At 47.5% G+C, this 16,908-nt stretch overlaps 8 protein-coding genes across 8 annotated transcripts; 4 read left to right on the top strand and 4 right to left on the bottom strand.

Moving 5' to 3' along the window:
- Window positions 1-8: 8 nt before the first annotated feature.
- On the bottom strand, window positions 9-1,133 carry BT62DRAFT_295545 (uncharacterized protein). The gene is made up of 3 exons (XM_043180394.1): window positions 848-1,133; window positions 531-790; window positions 9-480 (listed from the first exon to the last, which is right to left on the bottom strand). The coding sequence occupies exons 1-3, from the start codon at window positions 888-890 to the stop codon at window positions 88-90; spliced, it is 696 nt and encodes a 231-aa protein (XP_043045781.1). The 5' UTR covers window positions 891-1,133; the 3' UTR covers window positions 9-87.
- Window positions 1,009-3,585, bottom strand: BT62DRAFT_926497 (asparagine-linked glycosylation 9 protein). Its single transcript, XM_043185052.1, has 8 exons — window positions 3,420-3,585; window positions 3,265-3,371; window positions 3,056-3,210; window positions 2,835-2,994; window positions 2,499-2,785; window positions 1,995-2,450; window positions 1,468-1,947; window positions 1,009-1,405 (listed from the first exon to the last, which is right to left on the bottom strand). Exons 1-8 carry the CDS (start codon window positions 3,530-3,532, stop codon window positions 1,118-1,120), a joined length of 2,046 nt encoding a protein of 681 aa, XP_043045782.1. The 5' UTR covers window positions 3,533-3,585; the 3' UTR covers window positions 1,009-1,117.
- Window positions 3,586-3,736: 151 nt separating this feature from the next.
- On the top strand, window positions 3,737-6,264 carry BT62DRAFT_295505 (uncharacterized protein). The gene is made up of 14 exons (XM_043180393.1): window positions 3,737-4,109; window positions 4,171-4,176; window positions 4,236-4,288; window positions 4,339-4,388; window positions 4,441-4,525; window positions 4,575-4,617; window positions 4,669-4,791; window positions 4,847-4,872; window positions 4,930-4,981; window positions 5,031-5,038; window positions 5,090-5,207; window positions 5,259-5,319; window positions 5,367-5,439; window positions 5,498-6,264. The coding sequence occupies exons 1-14, from the start codon at window positions 3,914-3,916 to the stop codon at window positions 6,026-6,028; spliced, it is 1,425 nt and encodes a 474-aa protein (XP_043045783.1). The 5' UTR covers window positions 3,737-3,913; the 3' UTR covers window positions 6,029-6,264.
- A 293-nt stretch (window positions 6,265-6,557) lies between these two features.
- BT62DRAFT_1000030 (uncharacterized protein) lies at window positions 6,558-8,632 on the top strand (the record flags this gene model as incomplete). The annotated part of the gene is made up of 7 exons (XM_043176604.1): window positions 6,558-6,592; window positions 6,645-6,689; window positions 6,745-6,995; window positions 7,046-7,075; window positions 7,137-7,517; window positions 7,579-8,256; window positions 8,304-8,632. 7 exons carry the CDS (start codon window positions 6,558-6,560, stop codon window positions 8,630-8,632), a joined length of 1,749 nt encoding a protein of 582 aa, XP_043045784.1.
- A 62-nt stretch (window positions 8,633-8,694) lies between these two features.
- BT62DRAFT_881148 (histone-fold-containing protein) lies at window positions 8,695-9,141 on the bottom strand (the record flags this gene model as incomplete). The annotated part of the gene is made up of 3 exons (XM_043182657.1): window positions 8,695-8,770; window positions 8,872-9,008; window positions 9,067-9,141. Coding segments are annotated over 3 exons (288 nt in total), but the record flags the coding sequence as incomplete, so codon positions are not given.
- Window positions 9,142-9,434: 293 nt separating this feature from the next.
- Window positions 9,435-10,509, top strand: BT62DRAFT_984198 (thioredoxin-like protein; the record flags this gene model as incomplete). Its single annotated transcript, XM_043189836.1, has 5 exons — window positions 9,435-9,508; window positions 9,560-9,582; window positions 9,638-9,766; window positions 9,827-9,889; window positions 9,947-10,509. Coding segments are annotated over 5 exons (512 nt in total), but the record flags the coding sequence as incomplete, so codon positions are not given.
- Window positions 10,510-10,695: 186 nt separating this feature from the next.
- BT62DRAFT_1071442 (uncharacterized protein) lies at window positions 10,696-11,985 on the bottom strand. Its single transcript, XM_043178756.1, has 4 exons — window positions 11,520-11,985; window positions 11,352-11,462; window positions 10,956-11,301; window positions 10,696-10,898 (listed from the first exon to the last, which is right to left on the bottom strand). Exons 1-4 carry the CDS (start codon window positions 11,739-11,741, stop codon window positions 10,801-10,803), a joined length of 777 nt encoding a protein of 258 aa, XP_043045787.1. The 5' UTR covers window positions 11,742-11,985; the 3' UTR covers window positions 10,696-10,800.
- Window positions 11,986-12,188: 203 nt separating this feature from the next.
- Window positions 12,189-16,766, top strand: BT62DRAFT_881882 (uncharacterized protein; the record flags this gene model as incomplete). The annotated part of the gene is made up of 14 exons (XM_043182686.1): window positions 12,189-12,311; window positions 12,369-12,630; window positions 12,684-13,975; window positions 14,025-14,119; window positions 14,167-14,521; window positions 14,570-14,723; window positions 14,781-14,857; window positions 14,911-15,006; window positions 15,060-15,176; window positions 15,225-15,411; window positions 15,463-16,144; window positions 16,198-16,409; window positions 16,457-16,627; window positions 16,678-16,766. 14 exons carry the CDS (start codon window positions 12,189-12,191, stop codon window positions 16,764-16,766), a joined length of 3,912 nt encoding a protein of 1,303 aa, XP_043045788.1.
- Window positions 16,767-16,908: the final 142 nt, after the last annotated feature.

The following is a 16,908-nucleotide window of genomic DNA, read 5'->3' on the forward strand; positions in this document are numbered from 1 at the left end:
AACAACATTTAAGAACCCTCTCGCAAGTCTTCTTTCCACGTAAGTAAATATATAAATTGATAGGTAATATTGGTAAAACACACATCGTCAACGCGCAAGGTGTTCGTAAATACTAACAATCTTTCTGACGTTGGGACAAATTGCAAGCCTGACCCTCTCGCTGTCCGGTACAATACCCTTTCCTCTGTTCTCAAGCCATTGTGAGAAATCGGTGAAGCCTCCGGCACAGACGCTGCCCTTCCTTGCCATCTTGGCAAGTTTGTCTTTCTGAAATGACCATTTCAGCTTGTGCATAATGGGGAGAAGGGTTCGAGACACGGTAAGCGAAGACGACTCCACATCTGGTAATACGTTGGACTGATACAACCCTTTTAACGGGGCATTGTCAGGTGCGGAAGATCGTCGCAGGAGATGTTTCGAAACGACACGTCCAACATGACGGCGAGAAAGACGTAAACTTGATTCATATTGAATGATCGACTAACATAAGGTCGTCAGATGAGCAACGGGTCAAATGTAAGCCATCTTACACCCAGGGTATACACATACGAGCCCATTCTCCACCGTCTTTCGATATGTAGACCTCGCATAACGCCTCGGTGAATCAGGTCCGGAAAGGAGGGCCGCAGCGCGATACCCTCAGGACTCTGCCCGAATAGAGCATGCTTCACCCGCGACGGAGCGACGACGCGGAGACGGTGAGTGTGCAAAACCGTGTCAGAAGTAAGCAAAGCAAATTGAGGTGAGACCTGGGCGACAGAAGCAAGGTCCGGAAGGTCGAGGTAAGAAACTAGAGGCACTTCATCTGAGCTGCGCATATCTAGTAATGAATGTCCAATTGACGTACGAATGTGCAGTAGTATTTCGGGAGGGATATCGTCAACGCACATTCCAAAAGGTACTTGGTGTGCAGATAATCGAGATGGTGGTCCAGGCTGAGTTCTGACGAGAGGCCAAAATGAGGCAATGTCATATCACGTGCTTCCAACCAATGAGGGCCAGCAACCCGTCGCGTTTAATAGTAAAGTCTAAATCGTAACTGGATTTCCCGTATTACATTTAATGCCGTCTTTGAGCAAACGTGCGTGCGGAAATATATTGTGTATTATGTGAACCTTTATTTCCTGTTCTTTCTTCGCTCCCGAACATCCTGCACCTTTCCTTCGACAAGGGCCGTGTGTTTTAGCAAGCAAAATTCACCCCAGCTATTAAGCTCTCTCCACTTCTCGCCCGGCATCCATAGCGCTCGGCTTAACAGTGGTGAGTGACGGGCATCAAGGAAAGGCCTGCAATAAGTTTTCTCCCAGATATCAGTAAGGGTACCGTATCTAGGTTCCAAGGGGGAGGACGAAGGATGAGAAGAAAAGTCAAGGTCCATCAAATAATCACAGCGCGACACAGGAACCTGATGACGAACCGTGAGTATGCATAATTGCGAGCAGTACCTGGATTGCTCCTTGGACTTACGTAGTGCGATGGTTCCTCTCGGTTTAAATCATTCATGTTTTTAGGGATGTACCTGGTTTCAGGCCTCGGCCACAATCCAATAGTACCGTTAGTACTCTCCCTGAAATGCCCTGGGAGGAGACCATCAAACTCGCTCTTGATGAATTCGACATTCACGCCCGTCGGGACAAGATAATGTCCCGGGAAGCGATACCATTCTTTTCCGATGCAAAGCATGAGATCGAGCTCCTTGACAGGGCTGAGGTCGATTCTCAGCTGTTGAACTTCATTATTCTCGGGGTCCCCTAAGGACGGAAGTGGCGTAGGGAGCAGTCCTGTGTCGTTGAGAAGTGTCGGTATTTCTTGGGACTCCAAGGCGTACATCAGTGTCATGGGCGCGTGATAGTAGTTCCAAAGGGCCAAGATACGGGAAGCAGAGAGCAGTATAGAGCAGACAACAACTGATGATGTGAACGACCGGAATATCGAGGAGTGAGCGGCCTATAGGGTTGTCAGACCTGGCACATTTCTAGGTGCCATTTACGTACTCGATACGGCGACTTCGTTAGTTTGATAAAAGCCGTTTCTAGCCAGCCCCTAATTAAATATACGGTAATTGCAGCATTAAAGCATAACATCGGATACGCTGGGAACATGAACCGTTCCTCCTTGTGTTCTTGTTTGCTCAATATTGACAACCATAGGTAGAAGGGTACGAGTCGTAGACTTAGAAGAGTAAAAGGAGAGCTTTCTTCTTTGTTGGACTTTGTGAATCCTAGACGCTTGCGATCCACCGCATATGTGATGGCGAGGGCAGGCAAGGAGAGTAAGGCAAATGGAGTGAGAACATTGAAGTTGAGCAGGAGGTTGAGGATGTAGAAATTCCATGGCTCGGTGCCATACAGGTTTGGTCCACGATCCGAAAAGATGTTATACCGAACAATGTTCCAGGGTACAACAGAGAATTTTCCGTAGGCGAAACTATCGATAGCTACCACGGGAATCTAATACAAAGCTTAAAGGCGAGGCTTATCTTGCTGGAAAAGGCTTACGAATATAAGAGAGGCCAATGCACCGGCCCCGAATAGGCGTTTCCATCTTGTTGATATCCAAGATCCATAGGAGGCAGAAGGAACTGTATCAGCACCGAACACGAATAACTCTTCAAACACGAAGGGAATTGCGAGAGCAAGAGCGAACGGCCATCCGACAATGGCGCCAGTAGCAAACATGATCGTCGATACTACAGTCTTCCGATGTCCTTTTACAGATGAAGGGGCAATTGAGTAGGCAAAAGCCACACTCGACGTATACATGGCAAACGAGGAGGGGAGAAAAGCTGCTCGACAGTTCAACAGGAACCGAAAAGAGGGTGGGAACTTTCCTACCTGTTGATGCATTCCACATCCCGGCGCTAAACGCTAGCATGAAGAAAAAGTATCGACCGACTCTCTGATTAACATTTTCGTAGACTTGGCGGTATAGGATGACTTCAGAGAAAGTGCATGTGACAGCAAGAAAAATCCGGACTGCGAAAAATGACGGCCGCTTGAGAAGAATAAAATAGTCTATGAGCAATCTAAGATTTGAAGTTGAAGGTAGAACTCACCTTGTCGTTCTCTGCGATGAACGAAGCAACACGGGTGGGAAGAAGGTGCAGCAAGATATAAGCCCAGCTACGGATCGCATATGTCGGCGAGATTTCCCAAGTCTGGAAGCCGTGTCCTTTGTCGAAATAGTGAAGAGGTTCCCAGAAATTAAATACTGATCAAAGTATAAGTGGATAATTGATGAGGTGGCATAATTGACGGAGTTTACCCTCATCACAATCACCAATATTCGAGTACATTGCACCCATGACCCGGATGAGGAGGATTATGCGAAATGCAAGGCTGAAGCTTGGACTCCATGGTGGACGGTTAGACCTCGAAACGTTGTCAAGACCAAACGTCAGCCAAATCACTACGACTCACCTTCTCAGCTGATCCTGGAGAATACCAGAATGTCTGTCCTGTTTCTTCGGTTTTGGTGCTGCATTATCTGTCTGTGGGCGTCGCAATCGAATAGTCTGAGTTGGCCCCGACATGACGCGAACGGAACAAGTAATTGCTAATTTGTCACAGGGATATTGCACGTGTATGGCAAAACCTTCCGCCAGGGTTATCTAGATCGGTCACAATGTTTTTTTCAATTCGTCTTCCAGTAACAACAGCGCGTCAAAAGTGGATACTGCAAGCCGGCGTAGGCCTCTTGAAATGGATGAAAAGCTTGGAAGACGACAACGAAGACGTAAGATCTGGGATTTCTGGTGCTACTGGACGACGGAAACGGTACTTCTGTGTCGGAAGTTTACGTGGTCTTTACTGGCCATTTGGATGGCAACGGCACCAAATAGGCTATGAAATAAACTTTTACGGTCGAGTGAGTACGTACATAGGCGTGGAAGGATTAAAGAGGCCGTCTTCCGATGGCTGGTGTCTATTTTTGTGATTTGGATGTATGCGCGGCTTCTTTCAGAGCTGAGCAAATGTCCAGATCGACCCGCCCTGGGATACTAGTCTTTCCCTCTTGTTCCCAAACCACCATCGTCTCCTCCACCAAAATGTCGGACACTCCAGAGACGGCACATTACTTCATATATGGTACTCAAATCTATTTCTGTGGTACGTCCAGCTCATTCTGCAGCTCCTTTCGCGACATGGACCTTGCTAACCATCGCGACAGCCATGTGTAAAATTTCCTGGGATCTGCTTTATTTACCGATTTTTGACGCGTCATTTTGCTCTTAGATGCAGTAGTTCTCTGGGATTGGATGATTAGTCTGCCCAGAGAATGGCGCTTCGTATGTGCTGATTAGTCTCCCTCATCTCCTCCTTCACCCGCTTTTCAAAGGTCTGGAAGACCCATTGGACGCCAGTCAAGGTCGCTTATCTATTCTGCCGGTACGAGATCCAAGTTAATGTCTCTGGGCTTTTTAATTCATCCTTTCGATAGATACTGGGTAATCATCGTGGTTCCCTACCTTCTTTTCTGTTTCGTCGTCGACCACTCTCTTGAGACTTGCCGGAAAATCTACAAGGTCCATGTCATCCACACGTCCGCATGGACATCCTAACCGCCTGTTTCAGGTCCCCGTGGCGTTGGCTATGTGGAATCAAGTCGGATCTGAATGTGCTCATCTTTTATATCTTTCTCTCGCTTTTTCTCTGACGCATATCACAGCGGTTCTCCTTATTCGCACCTACGCTTTCTTTAACAGAAACGTATACATTCTATGGATGTTTATATGTGCTATCGGGGGTGTCGTAGCATATCAGCTGTACGTTGACACTACCCAGATGCTCCGTACGTGGTTTTGTTCGTCGTCCGTGAGCCACGATATGCTCACCCACGCCTATAGTCTTGCCATTCACGACCCCTCCATATGCAAGTAGATCTTGACACATATATGCATGCTAATTGCTGAAACTTGCATGTACATAGGACCGTGGACCATGTTTCCCCATGTCCAAGCCCCATTCTGCCCATCTTCTTGGTACGCTTCACCGTTTCCGTTGCCGAATCATGTTCACAGCTTAAATTAGGTTTCTTTGTGAGCTCCATGATATGCTACCTAGTTCTCGCCCACTTAACTCTGTCATAGATTGCACCGCTTCTGTTTGACACGTTAGTGACATTCATGACGATCGTGAAGGCCTTCATGATCCGTAGATGCAATGGAGGATCCAGCAGCAGACTCATTCAGACCTTCATTCGTGAAGGTCAGTGCCTCACAGTCTAACCAACTTAAACTGACTCATGCCTCTTGTTAGGCGTCTTTTATTACATTCTGATATCCATTGCCAATTTGATTAATGGCATATTTTATCTTCAGTGAGCTTCTACATGTCTTAAGGAATCTCACGCTGATGTCCATTGAGGCCGCGACAGGTAATCTCTGCTATCAATATACCTCTCAGTGTCATGATGGGTCCTGTGTTAGCGTGCCGCCTGGTATGTTCATCATTGGTGTAGAGCCAGTTCGCCGATTCAATATTCTTACAAAATGCAGATTCTTGACCTGCGTGAGCGCGGCTCCGAGACGGTATCACATTCCGAAGGGACCGGAATGGCGGCTTTCACAACCAAGTCAATAACTCAAAACCAAACCTCTCCCTTCACGCCTCCACATCGTTCGAAAGGTGGGTACGGCTTTGGAGGAAGCCGCCACGCCCGTACGGTGGATTCAAATATCGTTCTCAGTACTCTTGGAAGTATCCCTCCAGATATGGACATGAGTCCCGAACAGGACATCGTCGAAATGGATGATATCCGTTCGGGCTTGGGCTTGGAGTTGGGTAGCCTAAGCACCGCTATCGGAGGTGATGAAGGCGAACCCATATCTGACGATGGTCGAATCTGGACAGATGACGACGTCGAAAGTGGGGATTTTAGCCTTGGTTCAAGAAATCCATATCGGGCGCTTGAGATAGGAATTAGACCGGCGCACGGAGTCCCGAGTCTCTCAGAAAGCGGCATTCAAGGAATTCAGGTCGACGTGGAGAAGGCCACCGCTTCTATGCAACCCGAATCATTCTTCTAATCTTCTATCTGTTACGTTTCTCGTCGCAATCCGAAAACATGCGACTCCTCTTGTTTTCATACCCGCGCTCACCAGCATCTTCCTTTATGTCCCTCTTTCTACGCATGACGCCGACCGAAGGAAACAGCCTATCGGTCCATCACCATATAAACGGGAGAGATTCTCTAAAACTCATCATTGTAGAAATAGGCATAATGCCTTTCTTGTCCCATTACGTCGTACACGTCCATCTCTCACATTTGTCTAAACAGCTTTCCACCTTGCACTGTATCAATGGTCTAGCTATCCTGTTCTTATGTTGTCGCAACCCCCAGTTTCTTCGCTTTCATCGTTCTCTTGTTCAAACGCATTTGTAATCATTATACTGTCGCATAGTTGTCATTTCGTTTTCTTGTTGCCCTGAGTTAACACCGAGGAGCCCTTTATCCCAGTTTTCAGACTACATACAGCTACTAGACATTCCCTTGTCGCATTAACTCATAGATAAAGTAGAAGTCCCTTTATAAATTTCAATACGTGTGCAACCTCCATGAAATGGACCTATGATAATGAGCAAGTGTCGATGTAGGTTCAAACAGGGACCGGTTACAGGTCTACAGCTGAAAATATGTGCCAGCACGTTGTTGACGTGTTGCCTCGCAAACCAACAGTCATCACAACAGTAAATAACTTTCGATCTTGGACTCGACCTCCCAGGTGAACTCCTTTTTTTCTAGAGTTCTGGTCTGCTTTACAAGTACGGAGTTCAGTGATATCGATTTCCATTTCTATATGAGCCCGTCTTCATCTGTTCTTCAGGAATTGTCTGATCTTACGCCGCCCTCGCCTATTCTAAGTCCAACTTCGGGCCAGCTACCTACGTCTTGGACCTCTGGCGATATTCCCATCATACTATTTCAAAATGGCTCAAGTTCAACAGTCGATTTCTCTCTACCAGATGTCCCCGATGAAGTACAACCTGCCATCTGTACGAGCCACAGCAGCGAGTGTGCGTACCATCGGGACTTCCGGTCCTAGATGTCGGGCTGGAAACTGCCCTTACAACTGGTTAAGAATACTGTTCCCAGTGGCAGTAACTCCTCTGTTCATAGCACTCTTGTGTCTCCAGCAAGAAGCGCGTTAAATGACAACGACACCTGCTCTGTCTCTGACAAATCCTTCATCAGTTTCCGTACCGCCCTAACTGCAGTTGACTCGGGTTTGTCTCTCTGCTCCGTCACCGATGCACAATATATCAAGGTGAACAACGGAGCAGGAAGCGTGGTGCTTAACAGCCATCCCTCCCACTTGACGTTTGGCCCTCGTTCTTCATTCTACGCACAATTTCCCGCCTCTACCTCAGTTGCACTTTCTACGTCATCTTGTTCTTCGTCTCTGTATAGCTATACAAGTCTTAAGCCATGGCAGAAAAATGATGCTCGTTCACTCAGAGCCTATCCTTCCAAAGAAAGCCTCACGTCCTACACGTCCCTATCCAGGACACCATCGAGTCTTCACAGCTCCTCTAGTCAACTCTCCCTAACCGGGCGTCCTCGAGTGCGGCTCTCTAGCAATCTACGAGGTTCTGCGAGGCCCCGAGCTTCCTGAGTCTCTGTTATGGCTCAAGGACATCAACATTGATCTGCTCATCGACCAGGAGGGCTTCCGTGCCGTACATCCATCGTTCAGATTTGTGGGGTACTCCCCTCATACTCGGTCCCTAGATCCACAAGGCGGCGTGATTGATGGAGACGTAGCTGAATTTATGCCCGCCAAGCGTCAAGTGCTCAATTTGCATTATGCCCTCTTCGATGGTCTACCCATTCTGCGACAAGTTACGGTGAACGGAGAGGAGGATTGTGACTGCATTTCAAGGCAGGTAACACTCAGCCTCAAATGCAATGACGTGTACACTGTACGCGGGAGCGAAACTGCCTCTTTATACACATATCATTATGGCAATGGTTCCCGAACTCACAAACTGCGTTGGAAATTTGACTCCTTGGTAGACTATAGAAGGCATAACGAAGGCTCGGGTAGAGTGCTTGACGGAGAAAAGACTTTGACGCCTCTCACTTTCTCATGCTCGCCTCTGCTCCTCGACCCTTCGCAGGGCAAGAAAATTCGACTAATGCATATCGTCAGGAAGAGCGTTGTCGCGAAGCTTGTGGCTGAGAAGGTGGAGCCAACGCCCAGTAGACGCGTTTCTGCACCCTCATCTCCAACAATATTGTCCAGCCCAAGCGCTGGTAGTCCAAAGGCTCATCCAGGAATCTCCTGTGTGGAACGTGCATAGACGGGCACGGTTACAGGCTCCCACCCCGGGCGTGGAATCTGAGGGGCTCGCTCCTGCGTATGCCACGCCCTTCACGACACGTTGCCTCAAACGTCGATGTCGATGGACAGATTCTGGGGAATGAAGAAAATCTCATGGGAAGGATACAGCGTCGTCATCGGGCCTCGTCTGCGGATGAAAGGAAGCGAAGACATGCAGATGGATACACCCAGTTCGGTGTGCCACTTGAAAGAGATAACTTCCCGACTAGCCTCGTCAACTACCAAAGGTATAACATGGTCACATCTAGACTTGGCATATCTTTATCTCTCCGCATTAGGCTCGAATAGAACAAATCTACATATACTATACAGCACACATACAACATAGAGAAGAAAAACGATGATAGTTCCTACGCGCCGAAACCATACAGGGTGCGCCCGGAGCGCTTGAGTGCATAAACGACGTCAAGAGCCGTAACGGTTTTACTGGAAGAAAAGTATTAGTCAGGCAGTCGAGAGCAGTGCCGATAGCAAAATCATGATTCATGAAGAACCATGCTCAACAGAAAAAATTGGCAGACACGAACCGTTTGGCATGCTCAGTATAGGTGACAGAGTCTCTGATAACATTCTCCAAAAAGATCTTGAGGACACCGCGGGTTTCTTCGTAGATGAGACCGGAGATACGCTTGACACCACCACGACGCGCGAGACGACGGATAGCCTGAAAAACAATGAGCAGTCGAAACACGTGTGTGCAAACCCCATCAAGATGAACTCACGGGTTTCGTGATACCTTGAATGTTGTCGCGAAGGATCTTCCTGTGACGTTTGGCACCACCCTTGCCGAGACCCTGAGGACACGATGAACGACAGTCAGCTCAAAGCCACCACCGCGAAGAGTAGGAAAGACAGGAGAATTGAGGGGAAACTCGCCTTGCCACCTTTTCCACGTCCAGACATATTGATGAAAAGTTGGTTGGGTAGATAGGTCTTGAGGAACGAACTTGCTGAGGTGGAGGTGGTGGTGGTAACTTGTTGAAAGCCAATAAACAAAGCACGCGTCTCAAATAGGACGATCACCCAGATCACGTGTTGATGACATATTCAGGGCTACGGCCACGCCACTCTTTTAACCTCATTCATCCCATCATGTCCATAACTGAGATAATTTCTATCTCTCAGCTCAATGGAATCCTTACAAAGGACAAAGGGAAAGTGTCGGTAAGGGATTCTTTGTTTCCATGAACAATGCAGAGACTAGTATATGCGTAGGTGATTGATTTTCATGCCCACTGGTAAGTTACTGGTAATTACGGTGCCACCAATGGATTCTTTGTTTAGTTCTTGTAGGTGTGGGCCGTGCCATGCTATTGCCCCTACGTTCGAAGATCTTTCAAGAAAATACAAGAACATTAATTTCCTCAAGTGCGACGTGGATGCTGCGAAGGACGTAGCATCTGCATACCGGGTGTCCGCCATGTGTGTCACTCTGCTCGTTTAGGCGTCGAGCGACTTGCTCAATGTATTGCTCATATCCAGACCGACATTCATCTTTCTCAGAGCTACGGAGAAAATCGACCAAGTTCGTGGTGCCGATCGAAAGTGAGGCATGGTCTTTTGTAATTTACTGCGTCGTATATTAATACCATCTATGTTCAGCGCGTTGGAGAATGCGGTTCGGAGGCATTCAACTGGTTCTTCGGGTTCTGCTTCAGGAGCCTTCTCTGGGACAGGTCATACCCTTGACGGAGGTCCGGTGAATTCCTCCTCCGAGAGCAACGATGGCGGTCCGCAGGTGGCAGGACCCGGACTTAATCGTCAAACCAAGGTGTTCCTTGCTTTGACAGCGGGATATGTTTTCTTCTGGTATCTCAGTTCTTAGTTTGATCGATGGTTGATATGTTCGTCGATACTCATACATTGCTCAAATATCGTCCAGTGCACACATTTCTGTTATAAACGTTGGATACCGTAGCTAGTTGATAGAGCAAGGGTTTAGTAGTCGAGGTACGAGAAGTAAGAGAACAAGAGTGTGAGTGTGACTCGTGAGAAGATGGTATCCGTGAGCGAGGTGTGGGTTCGAGCGAGCTCGAGGTAATCTTACAGGTATCTTGAAATAAGTTAGCAGACTAGCGCGAAGCTTAGTTTCCGTGACTTGAGGTCACGCAAAGTGCAGGGTTCAAGATAGGTAGTAAGAATTTGATACCTAGTACATGTTTCGTAGCTACGTTTATATACAAATGGGTGTTACTAGAAGGTTCAACAAGTTTCGTGAAGTCATGAGTCATAACAAGTTCATTAGGCTGAGTAAGAGAAGGCACAGAAAGGGATAGAAAGGAAAAGAAAAGGCTTCAAATGACTGGAGACTTCCAGACGATTCCGGGGATTCCATCGATGTGGAAATCCATAACAATTCCACGAGTTTCATCACATTTATCGATCGTTTAGCATACCATTGTGTAAACAACGACTAGGCATATGTATATATACGCGAGCCAGAAGACTCACTATGCCTAATGAACCCCCAAGGCACTCCATGCCTGTTTGGCAGCCTCCTCCCTCGCCAGTTTCTGGCTACGACCCCGCCCCGTTCCAGCGACAGTACCACTTACTGAAAAAATCATCATGATATGCTGCGTAGCCGATGGAAATCCAAATTTTCACTCACACAAGCACTGGACAGTCCATGTAGGCGCGTGGGCAGGCCCTTCACTTTGCGCATTATACGTCACGACATATCCCTTCTGAGCTGCCGTTTGATTCACAAGCTGCAGCGTAATAAAGGGATTGACGCCCTGCATGGGTGGTGGACTTGCTGGATTGAAAGAGAGCGGAGGGGGTAGCGCCGACTGGGGGGGTTGCGTTGGAGGACTCTGTGTTTGTTGTGGTGGACTATTGATAGTTGCAGGCTCGCTGGTGGGATCTATCAAGCGAGAGATCCAATCTTGTACTTCAGTCATTCCATTGCGAATGTACAGTGCTCCAATGAAGGTGTGGAAGAAAACACGGAGTTCCTGTCGAAAGATCAGAGGCCATCAACATGAGATCAAGGTATCTTTTTTACATTCGGGTCATCCAAAACAGTATGGGGAAACGCTCGAATTTTCTTCTTCAAATCGTACCTTTCGGTCCATCGTACGATGGTATCGTCTGAGAGCGTTTCGTCTTTTCTAATCTGATAAGTACCACTCATTTCAACATCTGGAACGGTCAAAGGATCAGTGCTTCGTACCGTAATTTCTTCTGCAGCAAGATGTGGCCTCAAGGAAAAGAAATGATGTATAACGGCCAGGTCGAGGATTCTCTTGCCTACCTCCGCCAGACGCTCGGTATTGCCGTATTCTTCGTCCATTACATCTGCACCTGCATTGGGTCTTGCGGTACGATGCGTGTAAACATCGAGCATGATGTTGTAGTCGCCATTGATCTTCGGGAGGGGAGGTAGTGGTTCCATCGTTCAAGAGGAGAAGAGATAAATAGATATGAGATGCTTTCGATGAGATTATATGCAACCCTTCCAGTGCTGAGGATCAGCGTCACGGACCCATCAACACGTGCAGACAAAAACAGGCGCCTCGGCGCCTCGGCAGGGAGACAAACTGATGGCGGGAGAAAGTCAACTTGCAGATTGATCGTTCAGTTAATGAAAAGCGTAATTGGACTAAGAAAGTGCAGTAGCGCAATAGACTTGTAACTGGTACAGACGGAAAACTTAAAATTCGATGGAGGCTGGGTCGGATAACGATCACGTGGAGCGTGACTTGTACCTCCAACTTGTATTTTTCTTGTCCCATCTTCTTTCGACAGTGTTGCGACCATTCCTCCCTCTTCTCTCTCAGTTTCTACAAACAATCGGATTCGGAACATATAGGCTTCCACGTTCTCGGAGGGAAATTCTGCCATGCCTGCGGTACCAACAAACTCTCCAGTCGACCCAAGAAGAAAAGAACCATTGATTCCAGAGGCATATTTAGATGTACCTACCCAGCGCCTATACTGCCTGAGTCTGGGAGCCTTTATCCAGGTATATTGAATGCTCCAGTATTGTGGCACGTTTTACCCATAATGCATCGTCCTACAGGCTGTGAAGCTATTCGATTTCTTCCGCTACATTGCGTCGTCTGACGAATCGCAAAGCTTATGTGTAAAATGGCTGGCCATCGATATCGCATCCTGCCTATTTCTCTCACAACTGCGCATTCCCCGCCTGAACTATGCCACTTCCGTGGTCGCGTTGCAAATAGTTGCTCTGTGTTTCTTTGACGGGCTGATGTTTGGTGGTGTCAGTTTAAATCTGGCGAGAGCTGGAGGTGAAAGCAGCATATCCCCGGAGGGATACTCGGGTACGTGCCAATGGTTCTTTTCTTTAGTTTCTCTTCTTGATGCCTAGCTTCAGGACGCGGGGATTTACCCTCTGCTCCTCAAGCTTGGAGTTATCTGGATTACCTATCGCCTTTCTTTTTCGGCGCTCTTTCATCCTCATACGGTGCCTCCGGTGACTCACATCTTCTCGGTCAACATACTGTTCGGATGTCACCTATTAGCACCGCAAATCTCAACCCCAATGGCTTGACTTTTTGTTTGTCTTCGCCTGGTGATGTCGCTCTCGTCCCTGTTCTTCTAAACAACACCAATCCTTCATCTCTACGGTATTCTTTGACACCTTTGGGACAGCCCCGAGAAAACGGCGCGGAATATTTTGATTTGTCGTCAAAGGAGTTAAAGGCAATCGAGCAAGCGCATTTAGATGCGCTACAAGTGGTGAAACCTTCAACTTTATCCATTAATGATGATGAATATGACGAATACGACGACGAAGAAGAAGAAGATAGTAACGACTACAATGACGAGCAGTCTTCCCTACAGAAGACCCAGTCCCTAGTGCATATACGACTCACGAAACCGGGTAACGTTCGTTTAGAACGTATTCTTGACGCCTCTGGTATCGAATCGCGACTAGTATATCCAGCAGAGGTTGTGGTAGTTCCGTGTCCGCGAGTAGCGTTTGTTGGAGACAGCAACCTCGACATCCGCTGCGCAGGAGGGGATCCCGACCACCAACTTATGATTGATATCAGTGGTGTCACTCCCTTGAGCCTCAGGTGGTTTAAGATGATAAATGGGAAACAGGAGAGCTTCCTTGTAGAAGGCATCGAAAGCAATCATGACGCGGAATTGAAAGGAACAGGCATGGAGGTGACTCGGAGACAGTTGATACCTTCACAGTTGCAGGTACCACTGTCAGTATCATCCGATACAGTCGGAACACATCTCTATGTACTGGAGGAGGTCATGGACGCGGTGGGCAACACTGTTCGTGTTGGCTCTGATTCGCCATCATCGACATCAGGGCAAGGCGAGTCATTCAGTACTACGACCACCCGTTCTTTCCAGGTGCTTCGTCGCCCAGCAGTGTCGTTCAAGCATTGCAGCCCTGGTAATCCAACGCCTCTCCTCATTGGTTCCGAAGCGTCATTAACCATATCGGCAAATGAGGCTGATTCATTTGACTTACCTTTGGAGGTTACGGTCGAATACCAACCCTCACATGGATCAGATAGTGGCAGTCTCGATGTGAAACGTTTCAAGTCATGGAGGAAGACACTGTCGACACAGGACAACCGAATGGATCTAAACATCCAGGCTGGCGCACCTGGTGAATACGCAATTGAGAAGGTTAAAGGAAAGGTAGTTTGTTCATTAGTTTATCGAATAATGCTCACTCTAGCTCTTGTAGTGGTGTAAAGGTGATGTCCTTGCTCCAGAGACGTGCCAAGTCGTCGAAAGGCCTTTCCCCTCCGCTGAAATAGACTGGAAAAAAATCCATGAGTGGTACGTCGGATTGTATATTCAAGAAACACCGTTAAATCTACGCATAGTTCTGGGGACACCGGCGTTTCTGCGGCGCTTGTATTGCACGGAACGCCGCCATTCCATGTCTACTATCGTATTCAGCAAGACAGTCAACCACCTCGCAACATAACAAAAACTTTTGCTACGTCTCGCGGAGAACTGACTATCCAGCCAGAACGCAGTGGACATTATGTCTTCTCTTTTACTCACATCAGCGATGCCTACTATAGGAAAGTAGAATTGGACGGCCCTAGCATCGATCAAATAATTCACCCTCCTGCATCGGCCGATTTTTCTGGCGGGGAAAGAAGTGCTCCAAGGAGCAAGAGGCAAATGAGTAGCTGCGAAGGCGGTTCAGTCGATGTCGATGTTGAACTTCGGGTAACTCATTTAGTAAGATATTAAGGCAAGATTCATCTTCCTTTCTAGGGCTCTGGACCTTGGAATCTCGAAGTTCAAGTTGTCGGGCCAAAAAGTTCGGATACACTGCTGATCAAAAATATCGAGACTTCAAAGAAAACGCTTCAGATACCAGTTCCAAAACAAGTGGACAGGACAGGTGGGACCTTTGAAATTGACCTCGGTGAGTATCTGGTGTCATATGTACAAGGGTGCAAATTGACATGTTTGTGTACAACAGTCAGTGTAGAAGACAAGTACAAATGCAAACGGCCCATATCTGTGCCTGGCATTTCCGTTAATGTCAGAAGGATCAAGGTGTGCTCAATTGTCTGTATCTAATGATCTGCTTGCTCATGTCTGCGTTCAAGTCTACTGTAAAGTTTTACGGTGAACGCGACAAACGGCACGTCACTGTACTGGAGAAGGAGAAAGCCCGTTTACCTCTGCGCCTCACTGGGGATGGAGTGAGTACACTGTATCATCAATACTTAATAGTGACCTGACATTCTTAAACCAGCCATGGAAGATGAAGTATCGTCGTTTGGAAGCCCCACAACAGGTCCTGACAGCAACTCTTACAATACCAAATGACTTCCTTCATGTCACAGACAAGGGAACGTATGAGATTCTAGAGGTGACTCGAATTCTCTGTCTGTTTGTACGCTGCCTGATATAGGGATAGATATCCGACTCTCAATGTCCGGGTTCCATCGTTGCGGATGGCTTGACGTATCGCGTAGATTGGATCCCTAAACCATCTGCAAAACTTTCTCAAACCACAGCGGCAACATACGAGCCCTACAACGGCTCTTACATTCTTCCGCCTATTTGTGAAGGTATGACTAATCATGTCGAACTTGATCTTAGCGGTAAGAACGCTGCCGTCGAATTCACATACATGACGATGCTAATTTGGAGAGCAGGACGTCCTCCTTTTGAGATCATGTATAACATTGCGCAAAATAGTGAGACTGGAGGAACAAAGCTCATTGATCAACCGACCTTCAATAGCATACAACCTCACACGCGCCTCCAGCTCCAGACATCAAATCCCGGACGTGTGTACTACGAAGTCAAGCAGATTGGTGACTCGTCATATCCTTTGGCGAAGCATCGGAATGCGGTCATTCCCCCGTCAGAACGGCTCTTGTTTGAACAACATGTATCCATGCGTCCCTCTGCCCAATTCAAGAACCGCCATCGGGTTCCATATTGCCTCAATGATCCTTTCACACCTCTGGACCATCTGTCTTCCGATGGAATGGTCCTCTTCCAGGGTACACCACCTTTCAAACTCCGGATGTCCATCAAAAATGTCGCTGCCAGCCATGTGGACGCGAAAACTATCGAAACGTACAGTTCTGCCTGGAAGATTGATTTGCCTTCATATCATTTCTTGAGCATCGGTGCACATCTTGTTACCATTGACTCCGTGTCCGACGCGTCGAGTTGCGACCATGCAGCATTGGACCCTCTTGCAAGTTCTATTTGGGTTGACGTCGCGGAAACAGCCGCCGTTGTTCCTTTCGACAAGCGTGAAGACTACTGTGTTGGTTATCTGGCACAATTCCAGCTAGAGGGCATCCCTCCGTGGACCATTGGGTAAGTCTTGTCCTCTGATCGAGACCCCCGTCGCTAAAATGGATCTTTCTTAGGTACCGCATCAATGGACGCGCTTACACGCAGGAAGCCACGACTTCACCTTTCTCACTAAGTCAACAGCAGGCCGGAGAGTTTACAATCACCTCCATATCGCATCAACAAAAGATGTGTAAAGCAGTTGTAACCGATCTACGCTTCACTATCCACCCACTACCTTCTGCTCAAGTTGGTCACGGAAAACGAATCTATCAAGATATCCATGAGGGTTGGTCATGCCTTCGTCAATAATATCGTGATGCTTACTAGATGCAGGTGATCAGGCAGAAATTGTCTTCACCCTTATCGGCGAGCCGCCGTTTACATTCACTTACCAACGGTCTGAGCCTGTCACGAAGAAGGGTGGTAAACCGGGAAAAGTTCTTGAGACCCACACAGTCTCTCGAGTATACTCAAAAGAATACTCAATTTTTTCGGCATTAGAAGGTAAATATCAATCTTGTTCCACCTTGTCTCATGCTCAGCTTGTTACGTAGGTACATGGACGGTATCTTCAATATCTGACCGCTACTGTCGTTACCCAGCATCTCAACCTGATGCAGGAACAGAGAAACAAAAACGCTGAATATAGTCTGGTTCGATTCTTGCGTAGTACTATCATATTTGTATAATACCCTCACTGTAGTATCTGTTTCACGCATCAGATAAGAGTCAACAGCTGGCACGTTTTATCATTCAATTTTGGTATAGACTTTCAGTTTTCTTCA

Source organism: Guyanagaster necrorhizus, assembly GCF_019112545.1.
Source record: "Guyanagaster necrorhizus MCA 3950 unplaced genomic scaffold BT62scaffold_2, whole genome shotgun sequence".
Lineage (NCBI taxonomy): Eukaryota > Fungi > Basidiomycota > Agaricomycetes > Agaricales > Physalacriaceae > Guyanagaster > Guyanagaster necrorhizus.

Bases quoted from the DNA above. Each gene is read 5' to 3' on its own strand.
- BT62DRAFT_1071442 (XM_043178756.1), bottom strand. From the start codon at position 11,741: ATGGAACCACTACCTCCCCTCCCGAAGATCAATGGCGACTACAACATC. The intron at 11,463-11,519 runs GTACGAAGCACT...GGTACTTATCAG, and splicing joins TTGCTGCAGAAGAAATTACG to ATTAGAAAAGACGAAACGCT. The intron at 10,899-10,955 runs GTGAGTGAAAAT...TGATTTTTTCAG, and splicing joins ATGGACTGTCCAGTGCTTGT to TAAGTGGTACTGTCGCTGGA.
- BT62DRAFT_926497 (XM_043185052.1), bottom strand. From the start codon at position 3,532: ATGTCGGGGCCAACTCAGACTATTCGATTGCGACGCCCACAGACAGAT. The intron at 3,211-3,264 runs GTAAACTCCGTC...TACTTTGATCAG, and splicing joins TATTGGTGATTGTGATGAGG to TATTTAATTTCTGGGAACCT. The intron at 2,451-2,498 runs GTAAGCCTTTTC...GCTTTGTATTAG, and splicing joins CATTGGCCTCTCTTATATTC to ATTCCCGTGGTAGCTATCGA.
- BT62DRAFT_295505 (XM_043180393.1), top strand. From the start codon at position 3,914: ATGGCTGGTGTCTATTTTTGTGATTTGGATGTATGCGCGGCTTCTTTC. The intron at 4,873-4,929 runs GCAAGTAGATCT...GCATGTACATAG, and splicing joins CATTCACGACCCCTCCATAT to GACCGTGGACCATGTTTCCC. The intron at 5,320-5,366 runs GTGAGCTTCTAC...ATGTCCATTGAG, and splicing joins AATGGCATATTTTATCTTCA to GCCGCGACAGGTAATCTCTG.
- BT62DRAFT_295545 (XM_043180394.1), bottom strand. From the start codon at position 890: ATGTGCGTTGACGATATCCCTCCCGAAATACTACTGCACATTC. The intron at 791-847 runs GTACGTCAATTG...AAGTGCCTCTAG, and splicing joins CGAAATACTACTGCACATTC to TTTCTTACCTCGACCTTCCG. The intron at 481-530 runs GTAAGATGGCTT...ACCTTATGTTAG, and splicing joins CGTATGTGTATACCCTGGGT to TCGATCATTCAATATGAATC.